This window comes from Crotalus tigris, unplaced genomic scaffold (assembly GCF_016545835.1).
Source record: "Crotalus tigris isolate CLP2741 ecotype Arizona unplaced genomic scaffold, ASM1654583v1 scf7180000020588.15403103151:6194809, whole genome shotgun sequence".
NCBI lineage: Eukaryota > Metazoa > Chordata > Lepidosauria > Squamata > Viperidae > Crotalus > Crotalus tigris.
In genome coordinates, this window is record NW_024098092.1 from 3,960,073 (window position 1) to 3,980,415 (window position 20,343).

Sequence of the window (20,343 nt, forward strand, 5' to 3'; positions counted from 1 at the left end):
AAAGGCTTTAGTTGGCTTGTGTGCTTGTGTGGGTTGTAGGAGTCTGTTGATGGTTTCTGAGATATTGTTGATATATGGCAGGGATCATTTTTTGGGGGGGGGGGCTTGTGTTGGTTGTATCTGGTTGAGTGGTCAGGGACTTTCTGATAAAGTTGTGTGGGTATCTATTTTGTTGGAATGTGTTGTGTAGACCGGGGACCAGTTCCGTGGAGAGGTTTTTCCACGGACCAGAGGGTGCGTGGTTTTGTGTGCTGCCTGCATCTCACAGATGGGGCTTTGCTTGTTTGTGTGGACCGGTTGCTGGCGTGCCATGGCCCAGTACTGGTCCACGTATCGGGGGGAGGGGGTTGGGGACCCCTGGTATAGATGCTTGGTACATATTAGAAACTCCTTCCTTCCTTCCTTCCTTCCTTCCTTCCTTCCTTCCTTCCTTCCTTCCTTCCTTCCTTCCTTCCTTCCTTCCTTCCTTCCTCCCTCCCTCCCTCCCTCCCTCCCTCCATTCTCTCCAAAGTGTTTCAAGGAATGACTGCAGACCTCACTTCTTCCCCCCTCCCTCTCAAAGTAGGTGGAATTACTTTAGTGCTTTGGTTTAATTGTTCTGAGTCCTTTCTTGCCTTCGATGAGAAAATGCAACCAAAAAAAAAAAAGGAAAAGTGATCTACAGCAGCGCCAAATGTGATGGAAAGGTATAATTTGACCACCTACCACTAGTTGCTTAAAAAGTAATTTTAAGGACCGGGGCTGCCATTCAGGATTAATTACCCATTTCTTAATTGCTTCTACGCACCTTCCTGCTTTTCACAAGAGAAACGGGACCAGCTCCTGTTCTGTTCGGAGGGTACAAAGTCTGCTGAATTATTATATCTTGTCCCTTTTGAGGGTTCTCCTAGAAGGAGTCACTTAGGGGAAAATTAGCTGGTGCTGAAGCGACAAAAACCCCATTTAATATTTTATTATTTGCCCATTTTCCTCGGCTACAGAGAGCTTGCTTATTGACCTCCATTTGAAATAAACAAATTCTTCATAGGAGGAGGAGAGGAGAAAAAAAAAAGACTCTCGTTGAAACAAGCTGGACTTTTTCTCAAACTCAGCTCTTATTGTGATGCCTTTGGGTCTCAGCTTTCTTTCTTTCTTTCTTTCTTTCTTTCTTTCTTTCTTTCTTTCTTTCTTTCTTTCTTTCTTTCTTTCTTTCTTTCTTTCTTTCCTTTCTTCCTTCCTTCCTTCCTTCCTTCCTTCCTTCCTTCCTTCCTTCCTTCCTTCCTTTCTTTCTTTCTTTCTTCCCTTCTGAATCACAACTTTCTATCCTGCTTCTCAGGGAATTCACAAAAGATTATTTCCTTGGTTGGTCTAATTCTACTTTTGCACCGAGGCTGTTGTTCCCCTAGTTCTCTCTTACCTTTTGTCTGAACCTGAGTTTAAAAATAAATAAATAAAGTGAGCTCTCTATTCGTTGTTTTTATTATTTTCCTAGAGAGTTTTTTTTCTCTCTCTAATGGAAGTCAGCAAAGGTTTAGCCTTCTCATATAATTGAAGCTCAGATGTGGAAGAATAGTCTTCTATTATATGTGTGTGTGTGTGTGTGTGTATCTCTATCTATCTATCTATCTATCTATCTATCTATCTATCTATCTATCTATCTATCTCTATCTATCATCTGTCTGTCTGTCTGTCTGTCTGTCTATCTATCTATCTATCTATCTATCTATCTATCTATCTATCTATCTATCTATCTATCTATCCATCCAGTTGCCCCCTCCCCAGATGACTGATTTGAGGTACCTACTCCAGCCCATTCCTACATGCTTGGGAGAGGGGGGGCAGTTCCTAGTTGCTCCAGCCAGGAAGGGTAAGAATCACTTTGGGAATTTTTTTCTACCTTCACCCACCTTCTTCCCTTGCCAATGACCTCCCCCCCTCCCTCCTCCCGTGCTCTTGAGACAGCCCGGCCCCTGCCAAGATCTCTCTCCTCTTCCAGCCCCCCTCCCCACTTTCCTGGGGACCTTTTGAAGGAGTGCTGCCCACGTAGCCATTGTGGAGAGAAGAATGCCTCCCTGTGAAAGAGAGCAGCCAGGGAGGCCAGTCAGGAAGAAATCCAGCGCGCCCCACGGCTAAGGGGGGGGTGGGGAGAAACCCAACTGGCCACCCAGATAGTGGCCGGTCAGCCTGAATTGGCAGGTTGAGTCTCAGTTTCTGGGTTGTGGTGACACGTCCCGCCTTGGTTTGGACAAAGCCCTGGGCTGCTTTGCCCAACGGTCGCTCTCCTACAAACGCTGAACTTGGATGCTTCGAAAAATCCAATATTCCTTGGCCCTCTTCTGCTGCAGAGAAGGAGACCCTTACGACCAAGGATTGCAACTTGTGTGGGGGGGAGAGAGTTGGTGGTACCCCCCCCCTGCCCCAGAGCGGCTGCGTGAGCCTGAGAAGTGCCATGTCAGATGGAAGGATTTTGTAATCGTATTTATTTGATTTTTACTCTGCCCGTATTACTTTATAAGTAACTCAAGGCGGGGAACCTACCTCGTACTCCTTCCTCCTCCCATTCCCCCCACCACGACGACCCTGTGAGGTGGGTTGGGCTTTTCTCCGAAGGTGCAGCCCCTGCTCGCTCAGATGTTCCGTCTCAGCCTGACGCCTTCCGGCCACCTGGAGAAAAAGCAGAGGGGCAGAGATGAAGGGCAGGTGGTTTCTGGAGGCTACAGGCAGGCCTTGAAGGGAGATCGCAGGACCCTTGCTGGCTTTTGGCCTGGCCCAGAGACAGAACAACCTAGAGATTCCTGCAATAGAATAAACCCTCTTTTCAGATCCTGCAGGGGTTTTTTGGGGGGGAGGGGGGTGGAAATGCTGTGGAAGTGGATCTCTCTCTCTCTCTGTATATCTCTATCAATCAGTCTGTCTGTCTGTCTGTCTTGTCTATCTATCTATCAGTCATCTATATCTGTCTGTCTATACCTCTATCAATCTGTCATCTATCTATCTATCTATCTATCTATCTATCTATCTATCTATCTATCTATCTATCTATCTATCAGTCATCTATATCTGTCTGTCTATATCTCAATCAATCAATCAATCTATCGTATCTATCGTATCTATCTATCTATCAGTCATCTATATCTGTCTGTCTATATCTCAATCAATCAATCTATCGTATCTATCGTATCTATCTATCTATCTATCTATCTATCTATCTATCTATCTATCTATCTATCCATCCATCCACCTAGATATATAGATATAGATATATCTCCGCGACATTTTCTGGTCTCGTTTGACCTGACTGTAGGGATAGTGGTGCGAAGTCACAGCAACCAGAAGGGGTTGGGGGGGGGCCATGCTCCCCACCTCCCCTGGGAATGGCTGGACAAAGGGCAGTTGGAAGAAAACAGGCCATCCCCAAAGCTGGTCCTGGGGTTGAGGGAGGTCAGTTATTTTGCCCTTGTGATTGGAGAACAGGGGCCTCTCCCAGCCCAGCTTGTCAATGGAGAGTCCCTGGGAGGGACTCAGACAAAGCGGCCAGAGAGATCAGATGGGGGGGGGGGTGACATTTGCTTTCTTTACACTTGGGTTGAAAGGCTCCCCGACCTCCACCCAGCCGGCTCTCCCCAACTCCCTTGGCCCGGCTGCAGATGACGGGGGAGAGACGGGGAGGGTTAAGCAAGGCTCCTGGTCTATTGTGTCCGTCCTGCAGGCTAAACAGCCGTGACTCCCATTGTCATCAGCCGGCCAGCGAAGGCTGGGGGACACCTGCCACCCCCAACAGCTGAGAGCAATCCCCAAAGCATCTCAGCCCCCCCCCAAGAGACAGCAGAAAGGACAGCAAAGCTCCCCATTGTCAAATCTGCCCCCTTCCTCCCCACCCTGATTGATGGGTCCTGCCTTTATTGGAGAAGGTCCCCCATCTGCTTGGAAACTGATTGTGTTGCTGGGGGGGGGGGAACGGGACCAAAATCTTGCCTTGATGGACCAGGCAGGGTGTTCCCCCCCCCCAAAAAAAAAACTGGTCAAAAAGACTCTTTGAATGGAGGATTCTTTGCACGCCCAGCACTTTGTTCTTTCGGCCTCGACTCTTGACGTGGGGATTTCAAACCGGCTGGACCCTGGAAGAAAATGTCCTTTTATTTCCCCTGATCTTGGCTTGGCTTGGCTTAGTTGATTTCACTATCACGGGTTGATCTGGGGCTTCGGGCATGGGGCAAAGCCAAGCTGCACGGTGGGCGAGAGCCATCTCAAACCGTGACTCCAATCCAGTAACCAGGTTGGGGGGGGGGCGGCCATTTCGAAGGGATGGTGAAAACGTTCTAAAAGGGACACCGGGTTGGCTGCTCCCAACCAAGGGACAACGGTTACTCTGGGTGGTTTTGAACCTGGGTCTTCCCACCCTCCTGGCTCCAGCATGCGAATCCCCTTAACCGCAGATGTGATTTACGAGACCGGCATTTCTTTCTCGATGCGGTTATTGTCGTGAGAGCGGGCCCGCGTCCCCGGGCGGATTGTCCTCCAGCCTGTGTGTGAACGACGCAAGGCTGAGCTGCGCGGCATACGAAATAAGTCTGAACCTGCAAACTGGATCTTTTTTGTCCTGTTCTAAACGCTCGCTCTGCCTGGCTCTCTGGTTATTTTTTTTTGGGGGGGGGGGAATCGCCTTTGCAACCTTTGCCCCTTTGATGGACATCCCAGCAAGACCCGTCTGCTCGGAGGTGAGCAGGCTGGGCCAGCTCCTGTCGGTTTAGCAGATCTGGTGTCAGGGAGGGGCAGCCAAGCAAACAAAATGGGAAGCGTCTCTGAGCTGCTGAAATGGGGGTGGGGGGGGTGGGAAGGTCACCCCCCGGCTCTTTTTCTCTGCGAGGGTTTTTAAAATGTTCTTTTCTTAGCTGGAAGGATTTTGAAGACCCATTTCTGCCGTGAAGGGCAAACTTTTTGGATGGCGTAGAAGGTGGGCGAGATGTAAAGGCAGGGATTTCTTGAGAAGGGCCAAAGATGGATGCCCAGTGATGATAGGAAGAGGAAATGAATAAATCAAGCTACTTACAGAATTAAATGAAAAGCGATGAAAGTTAAAAGTGAATGGGTCCCCTTCCCTCCCCCCTCCCCAGCGTTACTCAACACACACACACACACACACACACACACACACACACACACACACGTGGGAAAGTGGTCGTGTAAGGTTGAAGGCGAGATTGAATCTAATCTTTCGTGAAATCCAGATTAGATGATCTCCATTTATGGGAAGGGGAGGAGAGAAAAGGTGATCGTTTGAAACAGATTAGAAAGGAGAGTCCTGAAGCGTCGATGCAGTTTGTATCATCTCCCCGTGACTCCAACCGCAAAGGAAAGGAGGGGAGGGTCCTGCTGGCTTCCAGGCTAACCAGAGTCGGGCAGCTAGATAAACATGTTTCTGAGCCCACATAAAAAGCATAGAAGGAACCCTGATCTGACAGCCCCACGGGATCCAGTGGAATCGGTTTCCATCGTAGGACACCTTCGGTTCGGGACGTTTGGAGCAGACCGTATCTTTGCAGGGAGACCCAAAAGAAAAAAGAAAAAGTCCTTTCATTAAAAAAAAAAAAGCACAGCCTAAGTTTTAAAATAAAGGCCATATCATTAAAATAAAGGCCGTATCACCTAAGTCCTTTGGGATTGGGCGGCATATAAATTAAATAAAATGAATAAATAAATTTTAAGCATTTTTTTTTCCTCCCAGTCACCAGATATTTTTTTTGAAAAACTTTGCACGAGACAGATGGGGGGAGAGAGAGAGAGAGAGAGAGAGAGAGAGAGAGAGAGAGAGAGAGAGAGAGGTTTTTTTCACACACAAGAGTGACAGGATCCCTGTTGCTAGAGATTGTGGCTGGAGGCCAGGGAACAAGGAGCCAGGGATAACTGGGATGGGAGCAACAGCCTTAAGAGGTGGGCATCAAATGGAGGTTTTCCCTTCTCCGTGACCTCAAGGTCTTGCCGGTTGAGCACTTGGGCCACACGGTGGCCCATCCCAGACAGTTGACATTTTTGTTGCCGATGAACGGAGAGCTGCGTCGCCCGTACAGGACAGGTCTAAAAAGGGAACCACTTTTGCCCCTTGGATAGCCGCCATAGTGCTGAGATGAGTTGCACCGTCCCTCAACCATTGGGAAGACTCTTGAACCAAACAAGGTCCCTGACACCAACTTGGGACTGGCTGCTGACCACCCCCCACCCTCTCTCCTTCTGGGACCCCCAATTTGCTCCTGGCTGCTATCAGACGGTCACTTTTAAGATGAACCACAGCCAAGGCTGTGCATTTGGCTCCAAGCCAGCTTTTGCCCAATTTGGGGAGAGGGGGGCTCTCCCCTCCATTGCCAGGGTCTTTCCCCAGCCCTCCCGCCAGCTGAGCGTGGCCCGTCCCCTGGGTGGAACATCTAAACTCTTGCCCCTGGATGTGACAGCTTGGGGGGGGGGGCTCTGAAATTCCTTGTCCCGCTCAGCCAGACGGCCTTCGGTTTGATCCTATTAATAGAGCAGGAACAGACTCCATGTGGCTGTTTAGTCACGCTGCATGGAAGCTCGCCAGTTCTCCCCCCCCCCCAACTTTTAATCCATCACGTTACAGCAGAGCTTGAAAGATGGGGCCCAGATTCTTCCTGATATGCCTGCCTCCTCTCTTCTCTCGCCCCCCCCAAGCTTAAAAACAATTCAGATTATTATTTAAAGCCCCTCCAAAAAGGGGAACACATGCATTCCGGAGGTTGGAAGAGCCAGCTGTAAAATCTTCGGCTTCCCCTATTATTATTATTTTTGTAAAATATATGTGCAGGCTGCCTGGGGAGAAAATGGGAGGGAAGATGGAGCTTAGGATTTAGGGGGCTTTATAAAAAAAACACAAAATGATGGCTGAAGAAAGGATAGGATAGGATGGGGGGGGGTGATTTGGCTCAGGCAAATGGACGACTTTCCAGGGAACACTGAAAACAGGATGACTTTGTGCTCCAGGAGGGCCTGGTCTTGGGGACAGGATCTGTTCCGATCCGGGGACTTTGGCCTGGTTCTGTAATGCAAAATTTGTAGTGCTGGCTGGGGAATTCTGGGAGTTGAAGTCCACCCCTCTGAAGAGTCGCCAAGCTTGAGGAAACGCTGCCCTCATGTTTTTGTCAAGTTAAAAAAAAAAAAAAAACAACCACCCTTCAATCAAGCACGCTAGTGTTTGCAATGGATGTTAGGCTGGCTCTGCCTCGCCCCTCCCTTTCCAGATGTTCCTGCGGTTGCAAAGAGCACCGCCTTGGTTTTTGAAGGCAGTGCAGACAAGACTTGGCTGATGGGCTTTTTCCCAGGACCCCTGAAAGAAGTCTGAGAGAGAGAGAGAGAGAGAGAGAGAGAGAGAGACCGAGAAAGAAAGATGATTGATAGATAGACAGATTGATAGAGATATAGAGACAGAGAGAGAGAGAGAGACTAAGAGAGACAGACAGACAGACAGACAGAGAGACTGACAGAAAGACCGAGAAAGAGAGACTGAGAGAGAGAAAGAGAGAGAAAGATGATTGATAGACAGATTGATAGAGATATAGAGACAGAGAGAGAGAGAGAGAGAGAGAGAGACTAAGAGAGACAGACAGAGAGACTGACAGAAAGACCGAGAAAGAGAGACTGAGAAAGAGAAAGATGATTGATAGATAGATTGATAGAGATAGATAGATAGATAGAGACAGAGAGACCAAGAGAGACAGAGACTGACAGAAAGACAGAGAGAGAGAGAGAGAGAGAGAGAGAGAGAAAGAGAAAGAGAGAGAGAGAGAGAGAGAGAACCCATTGGGAATTTTCATTTCAAAAGCGTCCTTCCTTGATATTTTCCTGTTTGTTTGTTCGGCAGCAAGATTTCAAAGCTGGTCTCACGCCTGAGTTCGGTCTGCTGATGCCTTCTGGATTCCCAAGTCAAGGAGATGCTGATGGTTTTCAGAAGGAAAAAGTGGGAAGGGGGGAGAGGGAGGCAGCCAAGCCCCCCCCCCTGGTTTCTGCTCTGAGCAGAGTTTGCAGAGCTGGAGAGGATGGCGAGATCCACCAGGGCGGAGTGGACCTCTTAAAAGGTCTCCTTCGACTCCTTGCTGTCTTTCAGCTCTTGAATGTAAAAACTCAGTGTGGTTGGGACTCTCACATCAGGAGCTGGGAATTATGGGTGTAAAATGATGCTGAGGGAGGAGGACTGGTTTCTGTCAAGGCCCTGCTCCCCCAGCCCCCCCCCCTGGAGACCTTGAAGGCTGCGATAGCAGCCGGGGCAACGGGTATCTTTTCCCATGGCGCTTTCAAGAGTTTGGGGAGCATTTAAAGCAGTATTTCTCAACCTTGACCATTTTAAGGCATGTGGACTTCAACTCCCAGAATTCCACAGCCAGCAATGCTGCTGGCTGTGGAATTCTGGGAGTTGAAGTCCACATGCCTTAAAATGGTCAAGGTTGAGAAACACGGATTTAAAGAGACCCGGGGTGAGCCCAGCTTCTGTTCTGCAGGACTTGTTCAATTTTAGTATCTTCAACCAGGACCGTTCTTGAGATCAGCAGGGCTGAATGAGACATATCCTGTCGCCCGACAACACCCGATAATGCCATTCCTGTGGCTTTGGAGAAAGGCCTTTGCGGGTTGTGTCATTTTCACCAACAGGCCCTACAAGATGATTCAGCATTGAGTGTGCCGGTCAGGGAAACAACCAGCCACCCGTGTCCTCCTTTAGCGTGTCCCAACATGCTCTACGCCAGCCAGCCAGATGCAGAGGCCTGACCCGCACGGTGATTCTGCAATTAGGATCCTGGATTTAGTTCTGTCCTTACAAACTTGGGGACCATCCATCATCCTTCTTGTGAATGGATGGTGCTACTTGGCCTATCCAGGTTGGACACTGGGTGCTGCCTGTGGCTGAGGAAGGAAGGGGTTGCCGTGCTGGAATTCAGCTGCTCTCATCCAGGTGGGCACCTCGCTCCCCACCTGTTTAACTCAGCTGATTTAAAACAGCTCCCAGCCTCCTTAGCCATCTGGAGCGTGCAAAAGGCCGCACTTGAGAAGAAAAAAAGATCTCAAAATTAGGCTGGTCGCTGGCTTTGAAGTTTGAGCATCTCTTTTCCGACTTCATTCCTTTCCTGGAATACAGTTCTTCCTTCTGCTTCTGCAGAGACACAATTGCCGGCGATTTATAAACTAGAATGGCCTTTTTTTCTTTTATTATTCCCCTTTTCTGTCCTGTTTTGATGTCTCTTGTCGGTTTTAAAAGCTGACTTGTTCAAGCCGCAAAATTTTGGGGCCTTTAAAGCCTTCAGACCCCTGTGTGTGTGTGTGTGTGTGTGTGTATTTAATGGTGTTAAACAAAATCTTGCCCGATTGGCTAATGTTACTGCTAGTTTGCGGGTCCATGTTAGAGTGAGCGGAACGTGTTGATGTTCCATTCAGCCATTCTGGATTGGAAGCTCTCTCTGTGTGTGTGTGTGTTTCATGCTCAAAGATTTAATGAGTTGGGCAGTCTGAACCCTCCTCAAATAAACTTAACAGTGATAGTGCAAAGGCCTCGCCAATTTCCATAAGCCCTTGGGAGGTAAAGAGGAGGGGAAGACCTGTCCATTGGCATCCTATTGTGCAAAGGATCCCGGGGTGTCAAGGGTCTCTTTTGCGCCCCTTCAAGAGGGTCTCCAGGGGCTGCCCTGCTCCAAACAGCCCCCCTCCCTCGCTTGGCCCGCAGCATCCCCCACTCAACAGAGTTCCCACACAACGGTTGCCAAAGATAATCGCCAGGGGGACTTTTTCCCCCCCTGGCGGGGGCCTTCTACTTCCAAGCAGCTATGCTCCCTGGCTGCCTGCCCACCAGCATTGGGGGGGGGGACAGCAAAGCCTGATGGGGGAGGGCGTTGGAAAGACAGAGAGGAAAGGAACTGTGCTGTTTTCCCTTCTTCCCGAGCGAGCGAGGCTTAATAGATTCCCCCGGGACAGCAAGAGAAAGTTGGAGAAAGAGCTGCTGGTTGCAAGAGGATCTAGGAACGCAGTGGCCCTTCGACGGATCGCCTCTTGCAGCGATTCGAGGGTGCGGCCCTGCCGGGAACCGAGGTTGTATTGCCGTTGACACTGGACTGCAGGAAGCTGGTCTCGGTAAACCCCTGGACCAGGGGTGATGTGCTTCTCCCACTGTCTGTCAGTGGGGAGGGGGGAATGACAGCCAACAGCAGAGGAACTGTGAGGGAGGAGGGCGAAGTCTGGAGTTTTTTCACTGACTGACACCTCATCTCACCAGCTCAGGGTAGTTAGAAGCCAGGACCGTCTCTGTGGTTTGCCTCAGCTGGCTGAGTTGGTTGCAATAAATATATTTCCCCCTTTTCCTCCAGCATACGAAAGCCATTTGGTGTCTTAAGATTCGGTTTCCTAGCGATTGCAAGGTTTCCGCTTCCTTTTTATTTATTTTTTTATTTTAAAAAAACCCCCTCTTTAAAATAGAGAAAAGTGCTTTTCACAGAAGCAGAAACAAGAAACACAGCCTGTTTTCACGTTGAGGCTTTTTAGGGGCAGGGCGACCTGGAATTGTTCTCTTGGAAGCGTCGCATCGTTGGGGGAAGGAGAGGAATTGTCGGAAAGGACAGATTTGCGAAGTTCACAGCGTGGGAAATCATTTAAGATATAAAAGGCCTCAATATTCCTCCGCTGTGAGCTTGCAGTCCACCGTCGACCGAAACCGAGCCAAAATAAAATGTTGCAGTCAGGCAGAGAACAAAAAAACAAAACAAAACTAAACAAAAAAAATCCAAAAAACAGAAGTTTCCTCCAGGTTCGGACTTTGGAGCCGCAGCTGTGATTTTTTTTTTCCATTTTTTTTTCCCCCAGCGATAGCGAAGCAGATGAATTTTGCTTCATTGTGCAGACTTCACAGAAAATATTTTGTAGAGGAAATGAGATTAGGACGTCTGCGAGCAGGGAGCGTTTCAAAGCAGCTCGGTAAATATAGCAACCCAAAGCTTGCGCAATGCAAGCCGCTGTTCCTACTCTGCGGTTCGTCGTGTCCTTTCCGTCGTAACTCGTCAATAAAGATACTACCTCGGCGGCGTCATTTCTGAAGAACTTTAAACACACACACAACCCACCATTGTAATATTGATAATTTGGGGCAGCCTGTTCCTGAGATGGTCATTGCAGAGAGCTGATATTGGAGGAAATATCTCAATATCTCAAAGTCCTGCCAAGGCCTCCAGAAGACGCCGTTTGATCCAACCGAGGTTGGCGTTGGCTGACAATGGTGTAGGACAGGGGCCTTCCGACTTGGCCCTTTTATGACTTGTGGACTTCAACTCCCAGAATTCTATGCTGGCTGAGGAATTCTGGGAGTTGAAAGTCTACAAGTCATCAAAGGGCCAAGCTGGAAGACCCCTGTTTGTAGGAGAAATTGTGTTCTGAGTTTTAGCAGTGTGTGGGACAGGGCTATGTGGGCCTAGTAGATCACGGGGGAAGCCCGTGATCTACTTCGGCACAATTTGAGCAGAACCTCCTAATCCCTCGTGAGCAGGGCCTACTTTGGCTTACCCGTTGAGGTCATCCAATATATTGGCTGTGCTGGTTGTAGGCTACACAACTGTCGAGATCTGTGGGGTGGGACATGGGCTGCATATGTGTGTGTGTGTGAGAGAGAGAGAGCTGGTAAAGTCTTTTGGCAAACGGCACCAGCAGCATTTGGGAATGTCAATCTATGATTTGTCGAACCTTGGCTTTTTTCTGGCTGTTTCCATTGCTCAGTGGTGACTTTTCCTGCCACCCTGGAATTGCCCCATTCTGCGGAACTCAGATTGGAGAAAGGGAGGCTGATGGGAGATTCCCATGATTACCGAGGCCCAGAGTCTGAATTGCAGGCGGTAAAATGCTCTTCTCCTTTCCAAACACACCTTGCTTGGATCTGTGCAGTGTGCTTTCCAAAATGCATTTCATTGCCCTTTTTAAGCAATACGCAGAACTGGATGTACAGGGGAACACCAATTCTCTTCCCAAAGCAGATTCCCATCTATAACCAAACGCATCTCGCGTCTTCCTAGCAGCCTAGCCGTGTTGGTGGGCTGTTCCTGGGGATGTGTGGCTCACCCCCTACAACTTTGTGGACTTCCCAGCTTTGGCCAAAAACTTCAGCCCAAAACTTTGGGTGGGAAAGTGCTGGGGTTTTGCACTGCGCTTGTGTGTTTTGCTTCACTCGGGCCGCCCGGTTGCTACGGAAAAGTTGAGCTAATAAAGTCTCGTGTGTTTGTGGCCGCTACACCTGCTTGGTTTGTCAGATGTTTTCAAAGACACAAGTGTGGCCAACTTCTCTCTCTCTCTCTCTCTCTCTCTCTCTCTCTCTCTCTCTCTCTCTCGAGAGAGAGAGAGAGAGAGAGAGAGAGAGAGAGAGAGAGAGAGAAAGAGGTCAGGTGTGTTTTGGGCAGCCCTGCAGTCTCGCCAGTTGGACAACAATGGAGGTTTGTTGGTTTACCTGTCTGGACTTTCACAATCTTGTTACGCGGGAAAGGTGCTTTTCAGAAAATGAGAGAGGGACAGAGGCAGGTTCTACGTGACCCTTGTAGCCTCTTGTGCCCTAAGAAGGAAAGGCATCAAGATGACCTGAAATTAAGCAGCCGGGCGGTCCTTTAGCCAATACCTGTATTTACCTGCACAATGGGACACCTACCTGGACCCCTCATTTTTAAGGAGCGTGAACTGAATGCAGAGGGAAAAAAAACGTGCATGAGATTTCCTGCAGAAACCAAAGATTAGACCACCGCAGCCCAGGGAGACCTTTGCAAAAGGGAGGATGGAGTTAGGAAAGGGAACGCCCGCGATACGAATATCTGGAATTGTAGTCCTTCCTGGGAGAGGGTTAGGGTTAGGGTAGTGAAAAGAGCTTTCCGCAGGGGGGGGGCTGCTTGGTGAGAGGCAAGCTGAGTCCCCCGAGTGTGGAAACGTCTCCCAGGCCTTGACATTTCTGCTGATGTATTCCGAGCTCTCGCCAACCGTGCTATCACCTTGCCTGCCGATTTAACGATTATGACTTGGCCTGAAGATGGGGGCGGGGGGCTGTCCTCTGAAGCAGAGGGGGGAGAAAAAGCCTCCTCTCTCGCCTTCAACCACGCTCGGCTTTGACACGGCCACGCGGGACCAGCCGGCGTGTCCGAGTGACCTTCAGCGGAACAGGTGCTCATTCTCTTGAACATCTGTTTGGACCCAGAAGGGGGGAAATAAGGCGCATACAAAGTCCACTTTCAGGGTTTTGAGCACCCCCGTCCCTTCCTTTGAGCCCCAGGTCCTCTCCTGTGACCCTTTGGGGTTCTGAGGTGGCTTCACCCGCAGCCAAGGTGGCTGTGGGCACCCTGGGAGCCTGCCAAGGGGTTTGACGCTTTTGATAGACCAGCATGGAACATCTGTGGGATGGGAGGTGCCTATGTCCTTTTGGGAGGTGTACAGCGTGCTGGATAGTTGATCTCGTGCTGATGGTTGGAAACTCACCTGCCTGCTTCAGACATGTGGCCATCGGTCCGGCCCCTCTGACAGTGAGGCGGGGTGAGCGACGCGGCTTCTCCCAAAAGGGCCTCCGACATCCTTTCTTGGCTGGCCGGTTATTTCCCCAAAGCATCGGGCGGCCCGTTCCTTGATAGCCTGACTTTCCCACCAATCCAACTTTGTTACGGAACCGAACCACCTGGAAAGCAACCACACAGAGGCTGGTTATTACCTGCAAAGGCTGGTCGGCGTTCGAGGGGCAAAGAAATTGACGTTATCTCTTATTTAAGTCTTCTTAATTTTCCATGGGTTACATTCACCTTTTTTTTAAAAAAACAAAAAACAAAAACAAAACACCACCACCCCCATTTTGTCGCCCACCCAGAATCCCCTTATGGATGAGATGGGCGGCCGAGACGTTTAATAAATAAATAACCTGTCCGTCCCAGAAGCAGCCGATCTGCTCTTTTGCCTAAATTACGAGATTGCCATCTAAACCCACCCCCCTTTTAAAAAAAAAACCTCCACCCCTCCCATCTGCACAAAATCTCCTTCCTGCAGAACAGAAGTGGGGGGGGGAAAGAGGGAGAGCATCAAACACCCCCCCACACACACACACAAACCCAAAAGGGGCTTGGGAGGAAAGAACAGGCCCCTGTTCCCAGCTCCGCCACCTGCTTCTCCGCCTCCTGCGTCCCCCCCCCCCTCAAAGACCGGGCTGGGATCTGCAGCACTTGGCAAATATCATTGGGATGTTGTCACCGTTTCCTTTTTCCTAGGCAGCAGCAGCTCCTCAAAGTGATCCCCATCGGTCCTCTGGGTGTGTGTGCGTGTGTGTGCAAGACCAGGGCAAACACAAACCACGTTTGTTGGTTGAATCAAAGCCCTGTTTAAACAAAGGTGGTCCACGCAGGTCTGGAACCTAGACCTGCCCCCTTGGGTGCGGAGGGCAAGTTTGGGAGGCCAAGGTGGGGAAAGGGAATCTGCTGGCACTCCTTCATGGCCCTTGGCCCCGGTCGGAATCCAGTGGCTTCGTTGGTGACCAGATCCAGCTCAGATTCCAGAAAAGCCAGCAGACAGTCTTGAAAGAGGAAAAGGGGCAAGTGGGATTTTATTCCTGTCCCAGGAGCCTCCCAAGTCAAAGGGGGGGGGGGTCGTCCTGGCGCCCCTGGAAAAGGCCCGGAGCTGGTGGGCCCAAAGCAGCCTTTCTTCTCCCGGTGGGTGATTTATAGGCCGAGCGGAGCTACTCGTGGAAGAGGCAAGGCAGAATCTCGGCAAGCGGCCAACAGAATCTGCTGCAGCTGCGGCATTGTGAAGTCATTGCCCTAACAACTGCTGCAAACAGAATAACAAAGTCTGGGCTGTTTGCGTCGCGAAGGGGGGAAGACTTGCGTTCCAGTTCCAGGACCGGCCAGCCGCCCTTTTTCCAAGCTTACCTTTTCCTCTTCCAATTTAGCCAGGCAGAGTTTGCAAATTCTTCGGCTGGGGTCGTGGTTTCTTTCCTTTTCCTTCCCCCACTCCCCCCATCTCATCCTTTTTAACAATGGCCTCCTTCTCTTCATCCTCCTCCTTTTTAATGCATCTTCCGGAAAATCCGTCACTTTCATATAATGATGAGGATGGCTTTCTTAATGTATGGCTTGGGGAAAGTCTGACGTGGGTCTGTTGTGTTTCTAACCGTCCCGAATACCTCCCAATCAATGTAATAGATTTCCTCCTACTTGAGGAAGCTGGTACAGATTTCTGCTGAAAAGCCATTCAATAAATCATGTTCTCTTCTCCAGCTGGATACAGTTCCAGGGGATTTTTTTTATTTACAGTGGATTCTTTTGGGCAGCGACTTGGTTTGCCACTGTTTACCGCAATATACGGAGTTAAGATGTATTCACCATCAAAAAATAACATTCTTTCAAAGGTTGGGCTCTTCTGCGTTGCGACGTAGGTGGACTTGAACCGATTGAATGTGTTTGAGGCTTCTACGGTGCTCAAAAGTGGATTTTTGTATGCCAGAGAAAGGGGAAAAAAAAAAAAACCCTCTATATTGCAGCATCGATACAAGTTCAGGCTTTTAAAAGTCTTGACTGAGCGTTTTGCACTGACTGCAGATTTGCAGTTACAAATCTTCGGAAACGTAACGGTCTGTTCAACACCTTGCAGGGACTCACGAAGGCTGCCATTTTAGGATGCTCACTTTTGTGTAATCCCCAGAGTTTTCACCCCAGACCCCAATTTTCTCTTCCTTGTTCCCCATTTTGTTGTTGTTGTTTTTTTAGTGGAGAAAAGATGGCTTCCTTATTAATCAAGAAAAAGCAGCTTTCATGCAATTATGGAGGATGTTGCAACTGGATCCCGTGGCTGTACTATCGACCCATCTTTGATGGACCTTTGTTCTTTTTTTAAAAAATGCAGTGGAAAATATCCAATTTTCTTTTTTCTTTTCCCCTCTTTCAGGTCCCGTCCGATCCTCCTGTCCCCAAGAAACCCAAAACGGACGATGTCCTGCAGTCTCCCCTACTTGGTGATAAAGAGAAACAGTCCAGTTGGTTACGATCCTTGTCCAATTCATCCAGTAAGGTGAGTTTTGGGCGAGAGCTGGCAGGCTGCAAATCCCAAATTCTTCCTTGTCTGACCGAGCTGGGTGGACGGAGGCCAGGATAGCCCTCGGTTGGATTTGAGAGTTCGGCTAGTTTTTGTGTTGGCGTCAAACGGCGTGTGATGTTCGTCCAGTAGGCTCTACCTCCTGACTTCTGTGTGGCACGCCACTCACAAAACTTTTGCAGCGTTTAGCCAGAGATTCAGAAGCTGGGATCTACGAAACTCCAGTCTCCCTCCAGATGTTTGCTTTATCCATTTGTCTCTTACTGTTGTTTTTCTTCCCCCTCTTTGTTTTTTTTTTAATCAGAATATTGGGTGTCTCCATCCCCAGCAGCGTCTTTCCGCATTCCGGCCCTGGTCCCCCGCCGTTTCAACCAGCGAGAAGGAGGTCTCCAACCACATCCCTCGGTTGATCAGAGACAAGTAAGGAGAATCCCGAGTTTCTCCCGGCCGAAATTTGAAGGCCGTTAAATTGAATAGCTAGCCAGAGGTGTAACTTGAGCAACAGTGCTCTGAAAAGTGTCCCACAGGATGCATCAGCACCCCGAGGCCTTAATATCTGAGACAAATAAGACACGGCAGACAGAACCAGGGTATAAAATTAAGCCTTTGGAACATAGAAGAAAAGGGTGGTTAATCACACGGTTGGGCTGGAGAGTGGATGGCTCGGATGAACGAACGGTGCCTTTGGTCTAGACCAGGGGTGGGGAACCTTGGCTGTTTTATGACTGGTGGACTTCAACTCCCAGAATTCCTGAGCCAGCCAAAATAATAATAAAGGTTCTATCTATCTATCTATCTATCTATCTATCTATCTATCTATCTATCTATCTATCTATCTATCTATCTATCTATCACAGTGGTTCTCAACCTTTTTAATGTCGCGACCCAACCGGTCGTAAGTCGAGGACTACTCAACCGGTCGTAAGTCGAGGACTGCTCAACTTGTGCAGCACCGTTTGCAGAATGGGGCTTTTGGTGGGCTCAGCAGGGCAGAGACAGCCTGGACAATTCCTATTGGCTTTTGAAAGCCAATAGAATTAGACTCTATTCAAGAGAGTCTATTCTATTGGCTTTCAAAAGCCAATAGAATAGAAGGGAGTAGCACAGCTAAGGAAAAGGGGGAAAAAATGGCGGACTGCGTTGTTTGGCAACCCCCGTGAAATGGTCGTTCGACCCCAAATGGGGTCCCGACCCACAGGTTGAGAACAACTGATCTATCTATCTATCTATCTATCTATCTATCTATCTATCTATCTATCTATCTATCTATCTATCTTCTATCAATCATCTATCAATCAATCATCTGTCATCTATATATATTATCTATCTATCTATCTATCTATCTATCTATCTATCTATCTATCTATCTATCTATCTATCTATTTATCTGTCAAGTTGCTTTGCCTCTTTAAAATTCGGAGCAGCAAAATAAGACTACTTTGCCCAGTGCAGAAGTGAACTTTTCAAAGCTGGCAATTAAGCCTTTAGATGATTCATTGCGTTAATGAGAAACGGCACGGAAACCCACCCAAGGAGCTCTCTCTCCCCTCTCCAGCCCTCTCCGGAGGGAGCGGGTGAGTCACCCCGAAATAGCTTTGTGGGGGCTGCGAGGTAACCTGGCATTCTTTCCACCCTTCCCTTTGCCAGTTTCTATTCGTATAAAAGTTTTGAGAACTCCGTCGCACCCAACGTGGCGCTGGCCCCCCCTCCTCAGCCAAAGATCGTCAGCAACCCACTGTGCCCCCCGGCTGCCTTGCGGAACGGCGAGCCCCTGAGCAACCCTCCCCAGCTCCGGAAAAGGAAACAGGTCTCCGAACACCCGGCCGTGCCCGAACCGACGCCCGCTGCCGTGCCCACCGTCGCTCCTCCCGCCGCTACCACGGAAGAAGACAAGGAATCCGAAGCCGAGATAGAAGTAGAAACACGAGAAGAATGTAAGTGTGACTTTTGGGGGGGGGGCGGGGGGGGTAAGCCGGTGGAGGAGAATCCTCAACCTCCTTTGCTCAGAAAAGCTGATTCGACGGTCAAACAATTCTCGAGCACCAGGAGGAGATCCAGGCAGCTCAAATGTGTATAAAATTTGTTGTAAGCTTAAGCTCTCTCTACAAGAATCTGAGCTACTAACGGTCGAGGGAAATGAGCGGGAGATAAGAATGGGAAGGAATTCAAGGTGGGCTGGACTTTAGGTCTCTTGTGGATGTGAAGGGACTCATGACCGATGACGCGTTTGACCCTTCCCTCCCCCAGGCCCAGCCTGGTCATCTCCGACAATAATTTTCTGTTAAAGCCATCTTTCCAATAGGCTGAACCTTTTTTTGTTAAGCAAACTGCCTTTGAAAGGAGCTCCTGGGACTTCAGACCTTCCTGTCCTTCAGAAGGTGGCCAAAACCGAGAACGGGACTTCCTTTGAGTGTTGTTAAATGCCACAATTCTGTAAGGTTAAAGGGATGCTAGTCTTAAGCTTCCCACAGTGAAAATACACCCAGGGACAGAAGTGCAGGACCTGGTTCCCACAAACGCTGTGTTTCTTTGCACCCACGTTTTAATTATGGAACCCCGCCATCCCCAAATGCTGCCTGAGGGGGCGGCAGGTAGCCTGACTGCCACGGCTTCTTTCCTTCTCTTTGCAGTCACTTCCTCCCTGTCCTCGCTCTCCTCCCCATCCTTCACCTCTTCGAGTTCAGCCAAGGACATGAACTCCCCCAGCCTGCAAGTCCAGCCTGCCGTCCCTGCCAGCAGCAACAGCAGCAGCAGCAGCACCGTCTTTGAAGGCTCGAGTCATGCCGAGCCTCCCAACGGCCCCAATGGGTTGGAAGCTGAACTGGAGCATCTGAGGCAGGCCTTGGATGGCGGTCTGGACACGAAAGAAGCCAAAGAGAAATTCCTCCACGAGGTGGTGAAGATGAGGGTGAAGCAGGAAGAGAAGCTCAATGCTGCCTTGCAAGCCAAGCGCAGTCTCCACCAGGTAATGGGGTGCCCTCCCCAGGGCCTGGGGCACAAAGGGGACCCTATTTTGGGGGACAGTCCCTGGGTGGTGCTCGGATTCACCTTTTCTAATGATCCGCCTAGATCTTGGAAGCTCAAATGTGTGTGTGTGTGTGATATCACCGTAAGTTAATTAGTGTTCCCCAACCTCGGCAACTTAAAAGATGGGTGGACTTCAAAGACGTGTGAAGTGGGCTTGCTGGCTGGGGAATTCTGGGGTTTGAAGTCCACCCATCTTAAAATGACTACAGTTCAGCAACACTGGTCTAAATCAGGAGTCTCCAACCTTGGCCACTTTATGACTTGTAGACTTCAACTCCCAGAATTCCTCAGCCAGCCATGCATCTTAAAAGTTGCCAAGATTGGAGACCCCTGAGGTTATCCAACTGACCCCTTGCCTAGTCGATTGGCCTAGCCCTAGCCTTTATTTGCCAGCTCCCTCTCCCTTTCTAGATTCCATGTTCCCTTGATGCCACTTGCACAGGAGCATGGGCTGGGGTGTGGCTTGGCCTCAGGAGCATTCCCCCCCTCCTCCCCACTTGGGCCCTTCTGCTGTTAAGCCGCCCTCTCGTCCCAGGAGCTGGAATTCCTCCGCGTGGCCAAGAAGGAGAAGCTGAGGGAGGCGACGGAAGCCAAGCGCAACCTGAGGAAGGAGATTGAGCGCCTCCGGGCAGAGAATGAGAAGAAAATGAAAGAGGCCAACGAGTCCCGGATACGGCTGAAGCGGGAACTGGAGCAGGCCCGACAGGTCCGGGTGTGCGACAAGGGCTGCGAGGCCGGCCGTCTACGAGCCAAGTACTCGGCCCAGGTGAGTGTGGGAGCAACCGTGCTCTCTTCCCACCCCAGAGCTTGGCTTGGGATGCTCGAGAGATCTCTGCCGGTGGGCAAACTCCCCCAAAAGTTAAAGATTCAAGGAAGCATCAAGCAGCATCGCTTGCCAGACCTTTTCAAAGGAACCCCTCAGGAGAAAGCTGGGTGGAAAAAGACTCTGGGCGGCTCTGAGCATCTCCAATCTCTCCTCCTCCCCACGAGTCTGAGAACTTGTTATTTTGGGTTCAGGTTCCCGTTCTCGGCTTGAGTCAGACTGGGCTTGCTGGTGAAAACGTCCCTTTCAGAGGCTGCGGGAGAGGCCTTGGGAGACGGAGCCAAGGGAACGGGAAGATAAGAGACAGCAGAGCCCACCACTGTATAACGGGTGGAGAAAGAGGCTCGGAAGATTTGGGGGCCGTAAAAGGGAGGGAAGGAAAAATTGTACTTTTCAAATTCTGGTGAACGTAGCTTTACAATGAGGTAGAATGAGCGTAT

General features: G+C 49.8%; 2 protein-coding genes across 7 annotated transcripts in view; one reads left to right on the forward strand and one right to left on the reverse strand.

The window, feature by feature from the left end:
* The window catches only part of SKI (SKI proto-oncogene), a 104,169-nt gene that overhangs the window by 80,468 nt on the left and 3,358 nt on the right, over nucleotides 1-20,343 (forward strand). The window contains exons 2-6 of the mRNA XM_039367481.1: nucleotides 15,907-16,029; nucleotides 16,358-16,473; nucleotides 17,701-17,987; nucleotides 18,684-19,018; nucleotides 19,616-19,846. Coding sequence (XP_039223415.1) covers nucleotides 15,907-16,029; nucleotides 16,358-16,473; nucleotides 17,701-17,987; nucleotides 18,684-19,018; nucleotides 19,616-19,846 — 1,092 coding nt within the window. The remainder of the gene's footprint in view (nucleotides 1-15,906; nucleotides 16,030-16,357; nucleotides 16,474-17,700; nucleotides 17,988-18,683; nucleotides 19,019-19,615; nucleotides 19,847-20,343) is intronic.
* The window catches only part of MORN1 (MORN repeat containing 1), a 146,964-nt gene that overhangs the window by 11,376 nt on the left and 115,245 nt on the right, over nucleotides 1-20,343 (reverse strand). For 3 of the 6 annotated variants that reach the window (XM_039367491.1, XM_039367489.1, XM_039367495.1), the window contains 2 exons: nucleotides 13,462-13,654; nucleotides 516-2,643 (listed from right to left, as the gene is read on the reverse strand). The gene's annotated coding sequence lies outside the window, so the exon portion shown is untranslated. Of the gene's footprint in view, nucleotides 1-515; nucleotides 2,644-3,955; nucleotides 5,515-13,461; nucleotides 13,655-20,343 lie in introns of those variants that run through there. The other 3 variants (XM_039367490.1, XM_039367493.1, XM_039367494.1) reach the window with 2 other exon arrangements.